The sequence below is a fragment of the Dipodomys ordii genome, unplaced genomic scaffold (genome assembly GCF_000151885.1).
Source record: "Dipodomys ordii isolate 6190 unplaced genomic scaffold, Dord_2.0 Scaffold4, whole genome shotgun sequence".
NCBI lineage: Eukaryota > Metazoa > Chordata > Mammalia > Rodentia > Heteromyidae > Dipodomys > Dipodomys ordii.
Window position 1 is genome coordinate 4798188 of NW_012267220.1, and position 18512 is coordinate 4816699.

General features: G+C 35.4%; 1 protein-coding gene across 1 annotated transcript in view; it reads left to right on the forward strand.

Moving 5' to 3' along the window:
* Positions 1-16589, forward strand: part of Anxa10 (annexin A10) — a 37760-nt gene extending 21171 nt beyond the window's left edge. The window contains exons 3-11 of the mRNA XM_013025198.1: positions 1033-1146; positions 3548-3638; positions 5247-5326; positions 9561-9614; positions 9710-9803; positions 11131-11226; positions 13150-13208; positions 15324-15446; positions 16521-16589. Coding sequence (XP_012880652.1) covers positions 1033-1146; positions 3548-3638; positions 5247-5326; positions 9561-9614; positions 9710-9803; positions 11131-11226; positions 13150-13208; positions 15324-15446; positions 16521-16589 — 780 coding nt within the window. The remainder of the gene's footprint in view (positions 1-1032; positions 1147-3547; positions 3639-5246; positions 5327-9560; positions 9615-9709; positions 9804-11130; positions 11227-13149; positions 13209-15323; positions 15447-16520) is intronic.
* Positions 16590-18512: the final 1923 nt, after the last annotated feature.

Genomic DNA, 18512 nt, shown 5'->3' on the forward strand with positions numbered 1-18512 from the left:
ACATAAAGGTGGCATGAGAATTTTACATGTATGTTCTGTTCTAGCCATGTCTTCTCTGCCTTTGAACTGTTAACTCTGTGTGTGTGTGTGTGTGTGTGTGTGTGTGTGTGTGTGTGATGGTCCTGGGGCTTGAGTCAATGCCATATGCTCTTTTAGTCTTGCTCTATTATTTCTGCTCATAGCTGGCACTTGAACCACATTTCCATTGTCCTGAACACTGTTTATTTTCATATCTTTTCAGCCTTTTAAACATTGAATTAAATTATGACTTTTTTTCTCCCAGGAGAGGTTATTATCCATTTTTGTATCTTTTGCTTGAATTTCTATTATTGAATCACCTTGGAAGCACAGCACATTTCAGTAGAACTAGGCATTCTGTCTATATTTTAGCAAGAGACAACAAAGTTTAAGCATCTATCAGTTGTCTTGGTTATACTACAGAAAAAGAATTTGGCCTATTTTTTCTTCAATTCTTTTGTACTAGAAAAGTAAAATGCAAAAAAGTGAAAGTACCAGTTTCATACCTGTATTCTGAGAACTAAATGTTTGTTTTACTCTTTAAGTATTTAATTTTCCTATTCTAAATAATGTGACAACTTCCTCAGAGAAATGTCTAAGATTATTTAATCAATGTGCATAATAAGTTTGACCAAGGTATTACCAAGGACACTGCTGAAAGAGGACTCACCCAGAAATAAAATAAAATGATAAAAAAAAAAAATAAAATGTATAAGGATTGATCCTTTAGGGATTCTGTCCAAGAAAACCAAGAACCTTTAACTAACGTTTCTCAAATTTCAGCTTTGAAGTATTTAGACCAAAATTCTTCTGTGTGGATCTGACCGTGTCTGTGTGCTGTCATGCATAGACGTGAGCAAATCAGTCTTTTCAAACCCTCAACTTCATTTACTGGTGGAATCCAAGGGTAGAATCAAAATCAGACACTGAAAAGGGAGAGGCTGCCTGCAATTACCTCATTTCTTTCGTAAACTCATTAACTGAGAAAGGATGTTCCATTTTTCCTTCCCACAGGACCTGATTGGGGATCTGAAAGAGCAACTTTCTTCTCACTTCAAAGAAGTTATGGTGGGCCTCATGTACCCACCCCCATCTTACGATGCTCACGAACTCTGGCATGCCATGAAGGTAGTGATCTAACCCAAAACACCTGTCACCTGCACACACTGCTAAGCCAATAGGGAGAAGTCTGTCTTTGGATGCTTCTTATTTGTATGGCTGGGGAAGATAAGAAAGATGACTTACATCACTATATACCTGGGAAAATGAAGTGGCCCAGTGAGGTGCTGTAAGGAAACTCAGTTGTGAGAAACAGAGAAGCCACCTGGACTCTCATCTCAAAGACCAGCAACCCAAATGCAGCTAGCACAAAGCTTCTATAGGCCAAAACTGCACCACGTGTGTGGAATCAAACCCAACAAAAGCGTTGTACATGAGCGAAGCAAACCAGATGAGCACACTTACACCTAATAGAAAAGCAAACCATCTAGGGAAACAATCAGGGGAAATCAAGAGTTAATTATCTAGGGGAAGCATAGAACAGTCTCCTTACTTCATTGTAGCCTTGTTAGGAAGAATGCATCTCCAGAGTTCAGTGGCTTAGATTAGCTCATTCTTTGGTTGTACAAAATCAGATGTACTAAGCCATCTCCAAGTGAGATTTAAACAAACAAACAAAATAGCTCCCAATGTTACTCATATTTGAGTCCTATCCTTGGTATATATTTTTATATTGAAAGGGATTTTTTTAAATCTTGTGTTTGAAAGTTATCTGGAAGGATTTGATTCTGAATCCAACTAAGATACTGAATTAGAGACAAAATAAAAATCAAATTTGCATTTATTTTATGACCTTTAGATAATCCTTTACAACTACTGCTTGTGCTTCAAATTTTTGCTTCTGATAGGTTAGAATTACACTTTTTTGCAGAAAAGTGATTTCCATGAGACAAATTGACTACAGGTTTGTTACAGACTTTGTTTTCTGGGTATGTGGGGAAAACAGTCTTATACTCCTTTCAAATGCTGGCCTTGACCATGTGTACAACTGTTGAAGTCATTCTAACATGGCACATGCTAATGGTCAGATTACTGTACTCTGTAAACAGAGTGTGGCAAGAACAAGCAAGAGATAACCAATCAACCAATCCAATCAGTAAGCAAACCAACATAGATGTTCATCATCATAGCTAGCTGTGGTATACATTCATACGAATTGCCACAAATCACTTTATTTAATGCTGCATGCCAACTCCAGTTTTTTACCAAAATATCTTTCTGCCATTGTGACCAAATGTATAAGATCATATGCTACTGATATCAATATTATATCAATATTTACTAAAATGGTCAAGACTCCTGCAGCTTTCTGGAATGTAAGCATAAAAAGGTGTTTTGACATTAAAATCATCGTCACAGTAGACACATTCAGATGCATATGGTTGGTGCTCAGTCCAAAAGTGTAGAGCAATTGTACAAAAGCCCGCACTTAGGAAAACACAGGGACAGGTTCCCAAAAGTCCTTGGGCAATTATAAGGCCTGGAGTCAAACATTCTGCTTGCTTCTAAACTGAAGAACAGAGTTTCCCATTGTTAATATTACCCTCAGGGAGAATCAAACAATTAGGACATAGCATAGCCACAGTTAAATTGAGTCTTTTTTAATACATTCCCATATACATATACATCTATATATGTTATTGTAAAAAATAGTGTACATGAGTAATGAGTACATTTCCTATAGAGCACTGTTACCTCCTTTGTTTTTCCCCTACCATCCCTTCCCTCCCCACCCCCAAGTTGTAAAGTTCATTTTCAACATAGTGTCTTGTATATCTAATCTCATTGGTACAATGGGTCAACCTGTATCCTTATTTAGGCATTTTGTTCTTTCCCTTCCTCTCCCCAAATTATAAAAATGTATATACAAGATGCAGGGCACCGACATCAAATAGTGAAAACAGGGGTTATACCATGGAGGAAGAACATTAAAAAGAAATAACAGTCATGTAGTATGTTATAAATACAATAGCAAGAAAGATAAAACCATTGTGTCCCTGTCTTGGGGTTCATTTCACTTAGCATCATCTTATATGGTCATATGTACATAGTTTTTGGTCTTTTCTGCTTGTCCTAGACATATACTAGTTATTGCAAATAAGGAAACCATGGGACCTATGTTTCTCTGGTCTACTTAATATAATTTTTTCCAAGTCTTTCCATTTCCTAACAAATAGGGTGATGTCATTCTTTCTGATGGAGGCATAGAATTCCATGGTGTATATACATACGTATACATATATATATATACATATATATATATATATATATATGCCACATTTTCCTGATCCATTTATCTACTGAGGGGCATCTGGGTTGGTTCCAAAACTTAGTCAACACATTCTCTTCTTCCTTTCTGCTCTGCTACCTCTGAGGACAGCAGGAATGTTTTGTTGCTATATGGTAGCTCAGTTAAACTTTCCTTCCAGGTAGAAGTGGCTTGTGTGTCTCTCTGTCTTTGTCTTTCCAGGGAGCAGGCACTGATGAGAATTGCCTTATCGATATTTTAGCTTCCAGGACAAATGGAGAAATTTACCAGATGCGAGAAGCCTATTGTTTGCGTAAGAATATATGGAGATAAGCATATATTATACCTAAGTATTTTTTGTATTTGTTCCTTGTATTTTTAACACAGAAGAATAGTCCAGTTTATGTATTTTTGAAGAATTCTAAGTCATGCTCACATTGGAAATATGACTCACTGGATTAGAATAGTAATTTCTAATGACAAGGGCGCAGAAGGGAGGAAGGCTGAAGAGACGTTAGTTGAATAGTACATTGAGATAAGAGGAGTCAGTTCTCATATTAATGTGACCAGAGTTGACAGTAATACTTCACATATCTCAAAAGACCCGGCAGAGGGGATTGTGAATGTATTTACCATTAAAAGATGACAAAAGATGATCATTATACTCATTACTCATATTTGATCATTATACAATGTACCCATGATTTAAAGCATCATAAATACATAAAATTATTATGTCTCTATCATAAGAACAAAAGTAATAGAAACAAGAATATTTAAAAAGAAAAATAGGACTTACTCAAGACCAATTAACTCATTAAGTAAAATTAATGATTAGCAAACAAAAAATCAAATGATTTCCTAGAAAAATCAAGCATTTTCCCCCAGGATGTAATTATAAGTAGCTATGCAGGAAATGTTTTCACTATGACAACAAAGCAGCCAGAACCTTGATTTAAGGGGATTTTATCTCTTTCCCAGGAGATTCCAGGAATACAGACAAAGTATGATCATTGTTCAACAAATTCTAGCAACATAATGTTCACTGTCTATAAATCTCCTAATACCTGCAATCCACCCAAGAAGTTAGGTTTTTACACAGTCAAGAAGGGTAACTGTCTTCATTTTCTAAGAAAAGTTAATGCCTTAAGTCCCATTCCATTGTGTATTATGCAATATCCACACGATGACCTGAAACAAGACTTTTCCAAGGGAGGTGAAGTAAGATGCTTCTCTTAAAATATCCCAATGAGATGAAGCACTTGGGGAAAATGCTCAGGTGGGCAGCACACTATATAAATTGCGAAATTAGAGGTTGTGAAGTACTGTCCATACTCTTTCTCAATTTTGGAATGTAGTTAAGTTTGGGGTTTTTTTTAAGACAATGAGCCCTTTGACAAAATTACAACTAACTCACAGATTCCTTTGGAAGATAGTTTGTTGACTAAAAAGACTTTAACATGGCGATTGTATTGCCTATGCTTTATATTCATTACCGTGGAGAAGGGCATCAACTTAGTCAAAGCACAAGGGTACATAGATCTATAAAAAAACACACACACACACACTCTTGTCACTGATAGTTCATGCCAGCCTTGGCAGGAAAGCCCATAAGGCTCTTGTCTCCAGTTGATCACCACAATAGCCAGAAGTAGATTGAGGGAAGGGGCAACATTGTCCAAAAAGAAATGTACCCTTTCCCTGACTTATTTAAGTATAATCCCTATGTACCTCACCTCTATAATAGCAATATTTTTTAAGCCAGAACAATAACTCAAGTGCTAGAGCACTAGCCTTGAGCACAAAAGCTCAGGGACAGTGCTCAGATCCTGAGATCAAGGCCCAGGACTGGCACCAAAAAAATTAATAAAAATAAAATACAATAAAACCATACTCTAAATGTGGATATTTCCTTGTCCAGAATACAGCTCTAACCTGCAAGAGGACATTTATTCTGAGACCTCGGGACATTTCAGAGATACCCTGATGAACTTGGTCCAGGTGAGATATTGCAAAATTCATACTGCTCTTGTGTTATTAAAAGAATAGGCATACGGGCTGGGAAGGTGGCTCAGCGGTAGAGTGCATGCCTTGCAAGCATGAGGCTCTGGGTTCGATTCCTCAGCACCACATAAACAGAAAAAGCTGGAAGTGGCGCTGTGTCTCCAGTGGTAGAGCGCTAGCCTTGAGCTGAAGAGCTGAGGGACAGCACCCAGGTCCAGAGTTCAGGCCCCATGACTGGCAAAAAAAAAAAAAGAATAGGCATACAACATTTCAAAAAGTAAGACAGAAGACGAGTATATTATAATTCATTATTTTTCATAGTAATATTTACTACCCATCAGCCAGATTAAAAAAATCAACTAGAATCTTATCTTTGATAGGGAGATAAATATGAATGTGCACCCAGCTCTTCTAAAACGTAAGGTTTACCATACTTTAACTAATTGTAAATATATGCATAAAAATTTAGCTATCCTGTGAAAATTTAAAAATTAAGATGTTACAATTGTAATTTTTGATTCAAAATATAAATTATTCTCATGTGTTAAGCCATTTAAATCTATGAGATTTTGTTTGGGGCATACGGCTAACTTTTTTACACAGCTATATACGTACTATATGATTCATCACTTAAAAGCTCTTTAAATGTTCTTACAAGCACTGTAGAGATGAAGAAACAAAGAAAAATATAAGATTCTACCTCTCTAATGGTCTTACAAAAAGACAGAATTTAATTGAATCCTATAGACTCTTGGTTTCTTGGTGAAGGCATGAGATCTCTCTGTTCTGTATTAAAAATTCTGTTATACTATGGAATTACCAATGATGAACTTCCTTGGAATTAAAATTATATTCTGTCATTTGCTTTACTTAAATGGTATATAATTATTGCTACACAATTGCCATTCCTTAAAAGCATCTCATATGTAAACATTGTGATGAGGATACTATGAAAAGGTCTGATTATCTTTTGTTTTATATATAATTTTATATGCCTGCCTGTCACTCTATTTAACAAAGGCATTCAGGAATACAAAACAAAAGTGAGTCAATGTTCAGCTCTTAACTACTCAAAGAGAACAGAGAAGCTCACAGAGCAAGCAATGTTTCTTTTTGTATGGTTTTTATTTGAGGCAGTATCTCACAATGAGGCCTATGCTGGTCTTGAACTTATGATTCTCCTGCTTCAACCATCTGAGAGTTGGATAATATGCATGTACTACCAATCAGGAAAATGTCTTCAAGGCAGGAATTTTTTGTTTGTTTGATTTTCTTTTGGATGGGTGTGGAAATGTATCTGAAATGAAATAAGTATGTCCACGTCTACAGCCTTTCCTAAATAACTGAGTATAAAACACCACTGAGTCATTAACGAAGAATTTCATTAGACAGTTGCACAAAAGAATGTTGAAAGAAAGCAGAAACAGAATCGCTTTTGGTGGGAATTCAGTGAAAGATTGGTACCCAGGATAGAGACTCTGGGAGAGGAGTCAAGAAAGAGAATCGTAAGACGCAGAGCCCCACACTCTTGGCTGATGAACTAGAATAGCCAGACAAAAACAGATAAACAATCATCATGCATCCTTCCTTCCTTTCCTGCACCACTCTAGTGCCAGCTATCTCCAAGAGGTTTTAAGCTAAGTGTTTCTGTGGCTGCTCTTCACAAACCCTGAGAGGTCCTTCTTCTCCTTTGTCGGAAGTGATGCTGAGGTTTCCTAACTCCTTGAGGACTCTACTTTTGCTGCTCAGTTTGGGCGAGTGTACAAAGACCTACCAGGTTGTTTGCCATTCAATTGTAGGCCCTTAGATTTAACCTTCTTGAGACCCAAAATGTTGCTTTGTAAATTAACATTCTAAACCTTTTCTGTCCACTCCTTTCCAGTACAAATTTTCTCTAATCTTTCCGTTGTTACAATCATGTCTTCTGCTTCCCTGTGCATCCTGACATTCAGAATCAAAAGATTCTGAATGTCAAATGGCTTTCATTATTTTAGCCTTCTTAAAATACAGACACATCTCTCCTGTGAATTAATAAAGACTGTGGGAATTAGAGCATAGGAGCTTTAAGGTACCCATGAATTGCAAGATATTTAAAAATATCATTATTGTATTTTCTAGGAGGAGAGATCTTGCACTTAATCAACACAGGGTTTTCTGCCAGAAATATTTCTAATAAGGAAACAACTGAGCTGGAACACATCTTTCTTGAAAACGAATGCCAGTCATTAAACTGGCTCACAGCATTTCCTGTGAGCTTTCACCACACTAGATTTGTGGAGGGTCTAATTATCTGTCAGATAATGAAAAATTAGGCACTCGGAGATTAATTAATCAATGTGGATAAATTACACTGGAGATGATAAATGTTTCCTCAAAGAGAAAGAATGGAAGCTGCCCAGGTGGTAGCTGGTTCCTCGGCCTGGCCTTCAGTATTCCCTGGAGGATAGTTTCTCAAACGCATAGGGTGAGGTCTTTGGGATGCTAGGGGTATCATCTTTGTAATCACCCCTTCCCAATGTATTGACTCAACTATTTTCTGACGAATTTTACTTCCATTCATTTATTCCAGTCACATTTGTATCATATCCTTACTTGGATGCCATATCGATTGGTGTCATTTCTCTGGTTTGATACCAAGTAAACCCACCAGGCTGCTAACTCAGGCTCCTTACATAAAACGCAAGCTTGACTCTGTTTTCCTGGAAGAAGTTGACATTCTTTTAATCCACCATCTGCTTAAAACACTCCTGGCAATTCTCTGCCAAGGAGAGCCATCAGAGGGACTTTGTTTCAGGCTGAACTCCAAGAGCATTATCTTTTTAAATAATAATTCTCAATTATAAGAGAAACTTATAGTAAGAAACTTCTACATAAATTATAATAAGAAACTTATTGTTATTATTATTATTAGTTTTCCTTTTTATTAGTTATGAAAGCTCAACTGTTTCTCACAAACTTTGCAAGGATAGCATTCATTACCTTAGCTACATAGTCAGACTGAAGATCACTAAAACCGGCAAAGCCCCCCAGAAGTCTTCCACATCTGTTCATCGATCTTTGAAGTTAATTCTTTACTTTTCCAAAGAGCATTTCGTGAACACTTACAATATTCCAAGCATGGCTTTAAACAATTGAAAATGATCATTAAACAAAAGGGACAAATATCCCAGACCTTATCCAACTCGTATCAAGGTTAGTGTGGACTTTTAATCTGAAATCTAGTAAATAAGCACATAATATAGAATTTTGAAGATGATAAAATATGGCAAAGCAGGGTACTCAGAGACAGGTATGTGAGGACTGGGCAGAGTGGTGGGTTGTAAGATTATATAGATTGTCTAGAATAGTTTTCACTGTAAAGATGAGTTTTGAGAAAAGACACAAATAAAAGAGTGAGCCAACCAATCAATATATAGGATTCAGTGTTTCAGGCAATGTATAAAGTTGGAAACAAGTCTAAGGCAAGAAAGTACACAACAGGAATTAGCAATAACAAGGAGGCCAATTGGTGCCACCTGAACAAGCAAAAGAAATGTACTCCTACAGTAGGTAAATGGACACAGAGATGAAGTTGTCCAAGAGCCAATTTCTCAATCTGGGACAGAAAAAGAATTGGAGATTCTGTCCATGCTACTTAGTGACTGAAATAAACATAAGAAAGTTTAAGGGATGGTCCCCTGTCTAGACTAGTTATGTCATTGAATTCACAGCAATGTGGCCATTTGCAGAGTCTTAAAAAAGATATAGTGTGGAAGAAGCCTTGGTAACCACTCCCTCATCATAATTTAAAGAAAAACTTTCCTATAATAATTAATCTTGATTATAACCTTGGTGGGAAAAGGGTAAGAGATAAGTAAATCACACCTCTGGGTATGTATATTTAAGGGTATTTCTAGAGAGCATTAATTTTGGGGGAAAAGCTATTTTGAATGTGGGTTTCAGTTTGATGGAAAAGAAGATACTGCACAGAGAACTGGAAAAATAGAAAGTACCTTGAATTTTCCGAAGTTTGTCACTGTTGCAAGAAAAAATAATTATATCAACTCCCACCTTTTAAAACCTATTATTAGTATTTCCTGATTTAATCAAGAAATACTCTTATTCCAAATACAGACAGAATTTTCTCAGGAATAACCAGTGTGTGGTGGTTCCGGAATAGTTATCCCAAAAATCCTAGTGGGGTAGTATCAATTAAGAACATTTCAAAGGAATATTCTGCTTATTTTTTCAGGGAACCAGGGAGGAAGGATACACAAACCCTGCAATGGCTTCTCAGGATGCAATGGTAACCAGAATCAGCTCTGTGCCTGATTATCAGGACCTTTGTTAGATTGCTTTGAGCTGATTCTGATGCTGCTTCATGACTGTGTGGTATTCCAGGTCCTGTGGGAAGCCTGCCAGCAGAAGACAGGGGAGCACAAAACCATGCTACAGATGATCCTGTGCAACAAGAGCTATCAGCAGCTGTGGCTAGGTAATTAGGGATTCAACTGCTTTGTGGCCACTTAACCAATTAGATAACAAAACGTTACAGGTGGGTTAGAAAGCAAAGGAAGAAATGTTACATCAAAATAAATCAGTTATCACGAAGACATTTAGTGTAACATGTTCATAAAAACACATCAAATGATAGAACTAAGGGGAGGGGCGGAGGTCCTCATAAGTTTATTGTTTTTCCAGTAATTGAATTCTAGTATCTTCAAACACTGACTCTTTAAATAACAATGATCACTGTTTGTGAGACACCATACTACTTCCTACTCTGTGAGTTATAGGTTGTCTTGAAAAGTGATGAGGGCATGTAGTCACTCAACCCACAATGAATCAAAGCCATGGTGACCGTTGCCCTTTAATTCTGCCATACTGGCCTCAGAGGTGAACTCCTTTGTTTAACTTTCTTGAAATACGTGCACCTCTCTTTCCCCCTTTTCTTTTGAAAAAGCTTTTTATGTGAGAGAAGTCGGTAACATTATTTTAAGGTCAGGCACAGTAATACACCTCTGTGATTCCCAACACTGGAGAAGCTGAGACTGGAAAAACTCAATTGAAAGCCAACCTACATTACAGAGCAAGCACCTTCTCCCTTCTCTACCCCCCACCAAACAAAATTTGTTTTAAATGGCCTCCCTGGTTCCAATCCTGCTTCTATACCCATATAAAGGTTACTTACATATGAGATTATACTTACATGTCAATTCCAGATGATAAGTATAAAATAATAATGAGGTGCCTCATTGTCTCTCATTTGCTGCAAAAATGGGTGAAAACTAAAGCCTTCCTAGGAGAAAACCAGACAAATAAGTTCCTGAAATAAAGAAGCATAATTCTCAGCTGTCAAACTCTATTCTTTACAGATTTTTATGTCTGTTATGTTTATTATCACTAGGAGGATTTTCTTACACTTGACTTTCATATTTAAACATCAGTAGAAAATGTGTTGTTTTTCTAAGTTGTGTGTGTGTGTGTGTGTGTGTATCCTAAACAAAAGATGCACAAATACTGACTAGCCATTCTTTTCTTCTCAATTTAAGTCAGCAGTAAATGACTGAGCCCCACTAAGGGTAGACATTGTTCCCTGGCAGAAGAGCAAAAGCAAGTCTTTGAGTCCAAATTTATTCCAACTCTACTTAAATTGTATTTGTTTAGAAGGATAGATGATCACACAACTGATAATAGTATTTTCAGTTATTTGAAAGATAACTTTTTTATCTCTACTGAGTATGGTAAGCTAATCGATACTTATGTTTTAAATAATTACATTCGTAAAAAAAAATTCCTTTTAAATGTATCATGTGTTGAAGTTTTCCAGGAATTTCAAAATATCTCTGGGCAAGACTTAGTAGATGCCATTAATGATTGTTATGATGGATACTTTCAAGAACTGCTAGTGGCAATTGGTAAGTTGTAATTTATAGGCTATACCGTAACCTTTTATTTCACAATGAATGCTAACTGGTTTCGTGTGCATTACAGGTAAATGAATAAATGCTTTATTGAGTCATTTTTCCCTGAACACCATCATATAAGAGTGCTGTAAGCTCTTTACAAGGAAAGTCTGTCAGCGAGTGATACAAAGCACCAAACTGACAACTAATGATTTTTTAATCTTTTTATTATCTTTAAATAGTTGTTCAAAGGAGTTGGCAGTCAACAAAGTGGTTTATGAATACAATGAGCCTTAATCCATGTCACCTCTTTCAATATTCTCATCCACGCCTCCCTCCCTGACCCTTCCTCACTTTTATTAACTGTGTAGGATATATATATATATATATGTATACATATACATATATATATATATATACATATTCTCCTGCTCTTCTTCTCTTCATAACTCCTTAAAAACTGGCTCATTTTTTATGCTAGGATACACAGAATTTTCAGATGCCATCTATCGAGAACTAAAGTTCTCACACAAGGTTGTTCTTCGACATTCATTCGCTGACTTCATTCTTGGATAAATGCTAGCAAGGGGGCACTATGATGTCTTTCTTGTCTTTAAGAAGCAAAGGGATTGTTGGCTTAGGCTCCTTGTTTTTGTTACTATCTCTAATAAACTTACCTTTCGGAATAAATCCCACTATACAAAAGAGATTTACCATGCTGTTATTTATTAGTGATTTGGCAGGCTATTCTGAAACAGGCATACCTCCTCTCCTTCCTAACACATTCCTGTAGAGGGAAAAGAGCTGGTAATCATTCATAAACATTACTGGAAACCACATGGGCTTTACTTTGTGCTATGATTTCCAGCACACCTTGCAGATATTATGAAGAGTCCTACTGAAATATTCCTACTGAAATATTCCTATAGTTGGTACTTAACAGCAATCACCTAGAAAGATACTTGTTAAATAAGTGAATATTGTGATTTTCTATTCACAAACATACATGGGCATGGGAGTTTAGAAATAGCAAATCTAGTTATCTAGTAAAGGAGTTTTGATCGGCAGTTCCATAAATATATAAATATATTTTGATGGTTTCCACGAAACCCTTAAAACAGTACACAAAATATAAAGATTGATGTCTTTGTATTTTTCTACAGGGCCTACTTTTCTTTGTAATTAAAAACATATGAGAAAGCTGAATTTATGGTCTCGTAAATTTAAAAAGTTCCTTGAGATTATTGATGATGACTTCATTTTGGCTTGAAGTTATAGTCTCTGCTACATTACTAATTCATTTAGGAATCTCTTTAGTTATCCAAGTAAGAACTACCAAAGATCTATAATCATTGAGGACAATTTTTGAGCAGGTTCAAGGCTATTCAAAGCCATAGCAGGTTTGCATCGATGACATCTAAAGCTGGCCTAAGACTTGCCATGATCATTATAATTTCTCTTTAAAATATTTTGGGTCTACTAGCAAATCTATTAAGGACCTGAGACTCTTAAGGATGAACTGTGCTGAGAATAACCAGCTAGAATTCATATGAATGCAAAGCATTCCGAAGGATGAAGTGCAGGTCTATGTTACCTAAATCCCTCAATAATAAAAACTAATCATCCATGATGACCCAGGTCTCCTTGAAGCACTGTTAAATTTTCAGTTGAAGAAATAAATTTGCCTCCACCAGGCTAACTGGAGGAGCTAAGAGTTCTAAGAGGTAGGGATGGATGAAATGAAAATATAAGAGAATCATTATTAATGGTGCTTTATATTTTCCAGCAGAGTACCGTGTAGCTATTATTCTAAGTGTTGAATTTATAATACAATGGAAAGGTGGTATTAGAGTCAAAGAAGTGTTGTGTTTGTTTCTCAAAATCTCGAGAAATTGTGTCTTGTCACTCAGTTGTCTTCTCTATGGTCTTTCCTAGTTCTCTGCGTCCGAGACAAACCAGCCTACTTTGCTTATAGATTACATAGTGCAATTCACGTAAGTAAGACCCACATCACTTAAAATTTTTTCCAAGGACCAATTTTACTTCTATCATTTCAATATTGATTCTAATTTCTTAACTTTTATGAACATACATGCTTTTCAAAGAAAACAAATCCAAGCAGATAAACAGTATTAAACACCAGACTTATGATTCATCAAATAAAAATAGCCATTGGATTTTGCATCAAATTTATGTACTTAAGGTGTATATTTCTTTGGGGTATCTATCTTTCACACACTTCTCAATACTTACAGATACTGATCAATCAAATACTTTTGTATTATTTTCAAAGCATCATGCTAAACCAAGGACAAGCACATGCCACGGAGCAGAAGAAAGTCTCATTAAAACAAACAAATCCTGCCACACTTTTCAAGGTCGAAAATGCAAAGCAATTCAAAGTGTTACTTTTTGAGATACTGGAAAACAGTAAACTCTAAAGCCATTTTTGCAATTGAATGGAAACATTTCTCATGCTTCACTGTGATCTTCAGTTACATGGTTTCTGAAGGAATTATTTCTATGAGAACAACTACTTAACTGCATTATATAAGGCACACCTTACCCATGATGTACATGAACATAGTAGAAAAATGAAAGGTTTCTGTAGGTCAGTATACATATGCCATAACCTTGAAAAATGAAGAAAAACTAAAATGGTCAAATAGTTCCATTAATGTAGTATTCAATGAGTTTTATCTTCAAAGTTATTTTTAATTTATTATAGCATATGAATTATATAAAACATTAAAAACATTTTGATGTTTTATACATGTATATTCAGTACTCCTAGTAAATTGTACAGGCCAATCTCTTGAAATTAAATACCTGCATGCTGGGAAAATATGCTAGCATAAAAATATATTTGATCATATGTTGTGTGTACATGGAGTGTCTTTATTTATGTATAATAAGCTATAAAATCACAGAACTCAGGAGAATGATCCATATTTCATAGTCTTTTCTTTAATTCTATTTTCAAGGAGCAAAGATTGGTTTGATTAAACATTAATTTATTTGAAATAGCATATCAGATACTGCCATCAGATAATTTCAACAACTTCTTTCCTCAAAGAACCAACTTCCATGACAGAATACAACTATTTGCTTGTGAAAGACCCTGAAAAAGCAATCATAATTCCAGCTATGAACAAACTCAAGGCTACTTATCCCAAGGACAAATAAAATTTATCCTTATTATGTGTGTGTTAAGCAGGAAGAGGGAAAGTTCATGTATTCACAACTTATTTGGAGGAAAGTAGAGAGTTAAATACTCAGTCACAGTAATATTCAATCAAAGTCATCACAATTTTTATGTATAAGGCCTTTGACTATGAAATATTCATCCAAGTTCTTTTCACTTCCCCTTAAGCCTTTCATCCAAGGCACTTTAAATGATCTACAGTTCAAAACAGAAAGCTTGGTTAGATCATTCATTTGTTCATCACCTCAAATTATTCAAAAGTGCTTTGATTCTAAAATATTCAGACATCAAAAACTAGATTATACTTGCTGGCCACCAGATGTCACCAGGATTCCATTTGCAAAGCAATGAACACCTGACACAGACATTTTTGAATGACATACATACACCCTTACTGACTTCTGTATGTTACAATATTTGAACTTGAATCAACAACTGTTTGGAATATTGATTTTTCACCATTTTTCCATAGTGAGCCTGCAAAATGGAAATGTGATCATTGTCATAGATGTATGTAGTGTTTGTCTCCATTCAGTATTTGTTCCACAGGGAAGAATGTTTACCTAGGATCAGATTTGTGATGAAAGAGACAGTATGAAGACTGAGGAGTGTAGAGAAAAGAGAGATCACTGCCGAGTCAGGGAGAAATGATGAGGGTCAGAATGGAGGCTGTAACTGAAGAAAACGATTCAGTGTGAGCACCATGAGGTGGGGGGGGGGGGGTTACAGGTGTCACAGGTGACTCTCCCCATCTGACCTGAGAGCTTCATACACAGTGATGTCACACTGAGCCTGGCAGGTAGAAGGGCAGATCTCTATGATGAGAAAAAGGAGGTCACTGCATTTTGGGACAGACTGACTTGAGGGTTTAGTTCTGACTTTCTTGTTTTTCTGTCTCTTTTAGGATTTTGGTTTCCATAATAAAACTGTAATCAGGATTCTAATTGCCAGAAGTGAAATAGACCTGCTGACCATAAGGAAGAGATACAAAGAGAGATATGGAAAATCACTGTTTCATGATATCAAAGTAAGTCTGTGTGTGATTTAACTCACGTTCTATGCTTCATGAAACGGGCATAGGATTTTTAATCGTAATGCTCACATGTGAGAATCTAGAATGTAAAATATTTCAATAAGGTTGATCTACTTTAATAACTCAGGTAACATTTCATGTATCAATAGGTGCAATCTAGGAAGCACTGCTACCTCAATGATGCAACTCTAGCTCTCTGGTGTAAGCAAAATCATTAGTGCACTTAGGCCAAATAGTAATCCCTATCATTGCGCTTCAAGAGTTACGGATGACCTGGACCAGAAAAATATGTAAAAAGGATTCATATACCAGTCCAACTCTCCTCTTGTACAGTCATAACCAAGTAACATCAACTAGTAATTGGAAGACATATTGTCAATTTACTTTTGAAACTCCACATTGATTTTAAATAATTATAATAATAATAAATTATAAAATAAATAATATAAATATAATACAAATATGTTACTTATTAGATACAATTGATATTATATAATATAGACTGTATTTTATATAATTATAATTATTATATCATTAGTTTGTCATATAAATATATGAATCATAAATAAAATAATAAAACAAATAAATGCTTATATATTATATAGTAGATATTTATATATTATTTTTTATATTATGCTATATAATATATAACATAACATATATGATAGAATACATAAATATGTTATATATTGTATATTATATATTTATACTATATGTTTATATTATATAACTTATTATATAATATAAATATAAATTACAACATAGATAACATCATAATAAGGTACCTCTTTATAAATTAAAGAGATTCCATTTTAATGCAAGTTATTTATATACATTAGAGCTGCATCAACTATACATAAACTGCTTAATAATGATTATAATAACCATGATATATTTGTTTCAATGACTTTCATTTAGAATAATTCTTAGATCTTTAGATTTAAAGTAGAAAAATAATTCAAGAAAAGCTAAGGGTTCATGAATTTTCTATACTGCAATTCAGAAGAATTAGGATTATTTTCTAGAAACACTATGAGATTTTGAGTGTATTGTGGTCTCTTTTTTCAGAATTTTGCCTCAGGGCATTATGAGAAAGCACTGCTTGCCATCTGTGCTGGTGATGTGGAGGATTATTAAAATAAGGAGAAGGAAAAATCTGGAGGATCTGAACTCTTCTTTATAGACACACCAAAATAAACATTTTCTGTCAGATGTTTGCTGCTATTAGCACAGTAATGAAACTACACAATTATATTTTTCTTCTCTCTTTCAAATTATTTCATGTCATAAAATCTATTTCTGATACATATGATCCTGGATTTGGATTTGTTATTCATTTATTAATTAAATTGAACATGATGGAACAATAAGGAAAAAATTGTGTTGAAATAGGATTTATTTAAAAGTGAATCATCAATTCCCCACGGCAAGAAAGTCTGCTCAAGATTGTCCTTCACATGATTTGGGAAATTATGGAAGATGCACTGTGTGATCATCCTGGTTGGAGGAATTTTATAAGCACTTATAACAAATACAATAAAGCTAAAGTAAGCTCTTAAAGAAAATATATAAAACACAAAATGTACTTACTAACATTTCAAGAGTCTTCCATGCAAAATTAGGAATGAACATGTGTATTATGTTGTGTGTATGTGTGTGTGTGTTGGTTGTACTTATAACCATTGTGTTAAAGGAAATTTCGCTACTTTTTGCTTGTTAGCCATGAGCCTTGAACTTAAGAGCCTGGGCACCATCCCTGAGCTCTTTTGTTCAAGGGGAACACTCTTCCACTTTGAGACACAGCTCTACTTCCTAGCTACTTTTTAAATAGCACTTAATCAAATGCTAAAAAAAAAAAAAAAAAAAAGCCATGCTCGTTGATTTTCCACTTCTTTAACATCAACTTAACTGACTTTAGGAAGTTATATGCATTGGGTCATCATTGGAATCAAGTCCCTTCTCTCTCAAGATGCAGCAAATGAGGAGGGAAAAAGGAAAAACTACAGAGATTACATATTGGGGAAAGCCTAAACTAATTCTACATGGATTTCCAGAGGCAGAGTGTCCACATCTAACACTGAGGACTCCCAATGCAAGCAAATAACCACTAACACCAAGATCCACAGGATGTGGTGGTAAGTTAAGCCAGGCCAGTCACCACGTCATGATGAACCATGAAGATAACCGAAGTGTTGTCAGTAGCCTATAGTATAGTCTTTGGGAATCTTCTCCTACTGATCTGAGGGAGGCTAAGGTTGAAGATACAATCTGAAGCTAGTATTGGACAGGTACAATGAAATCAGACATTTTACGCTCAATTCAGAGCACATGTTCCACTTAATAATAATGAAGACTAAATTCTCAAGATTTCACTTTATTGTTATGATTTATGCTGAGATATTTTAAATTGGGTTTGATTTCTATTTCTAAAAGGTCATAAATAATATTTCATGAAAAAACACTCTTCAAAGTACATAACATACATATTATTTTTTTCCAAACTAAAACTCTTGAAGAAGAAAACTGTTAGGATCCCCTGCTTCATTAGTAGTGGAAACATTCTGAAAATGTATACTTCGGGTAGATAATAGATTTCTTTGTGACAACATGCTGTTATCAAATCAAAAGCAAATCTAGACTTGGTATAAGTGCAGCTGCTACAATAGGCAAAAAAGAGCTATTGCAACCAGGCCAAGAGAAGATAGTGCTAAGAAGAGTGAGATGTTCTGGAACTCCAAGATCAGCCAGAAAAAGCACTCGGCTTTTACAGGGATGAGTAAATGAGGCCAGAAAGAAATGAGGATACCAGCAGGTGAGAGGAATGTGTGCTATGAGATGCATTTGTGGCTAGTCTCTAGAAGCAATACAAGTAGGAAATGAAGGCTTAAGGTAGAGTTGTAAATGGCCTAAGGCATGAAACACAGAGCCAAGATAATATGATGTGTCTTGGATCTGGGTATCTTTACTTGGCAGTTCAAGCCATAGTTGATCCCACCAGGAGACAGGGATGAGGGAAAGCTCCCTGTTCTTCTCAAATGCATTTCTTCCCAGGGTCATACC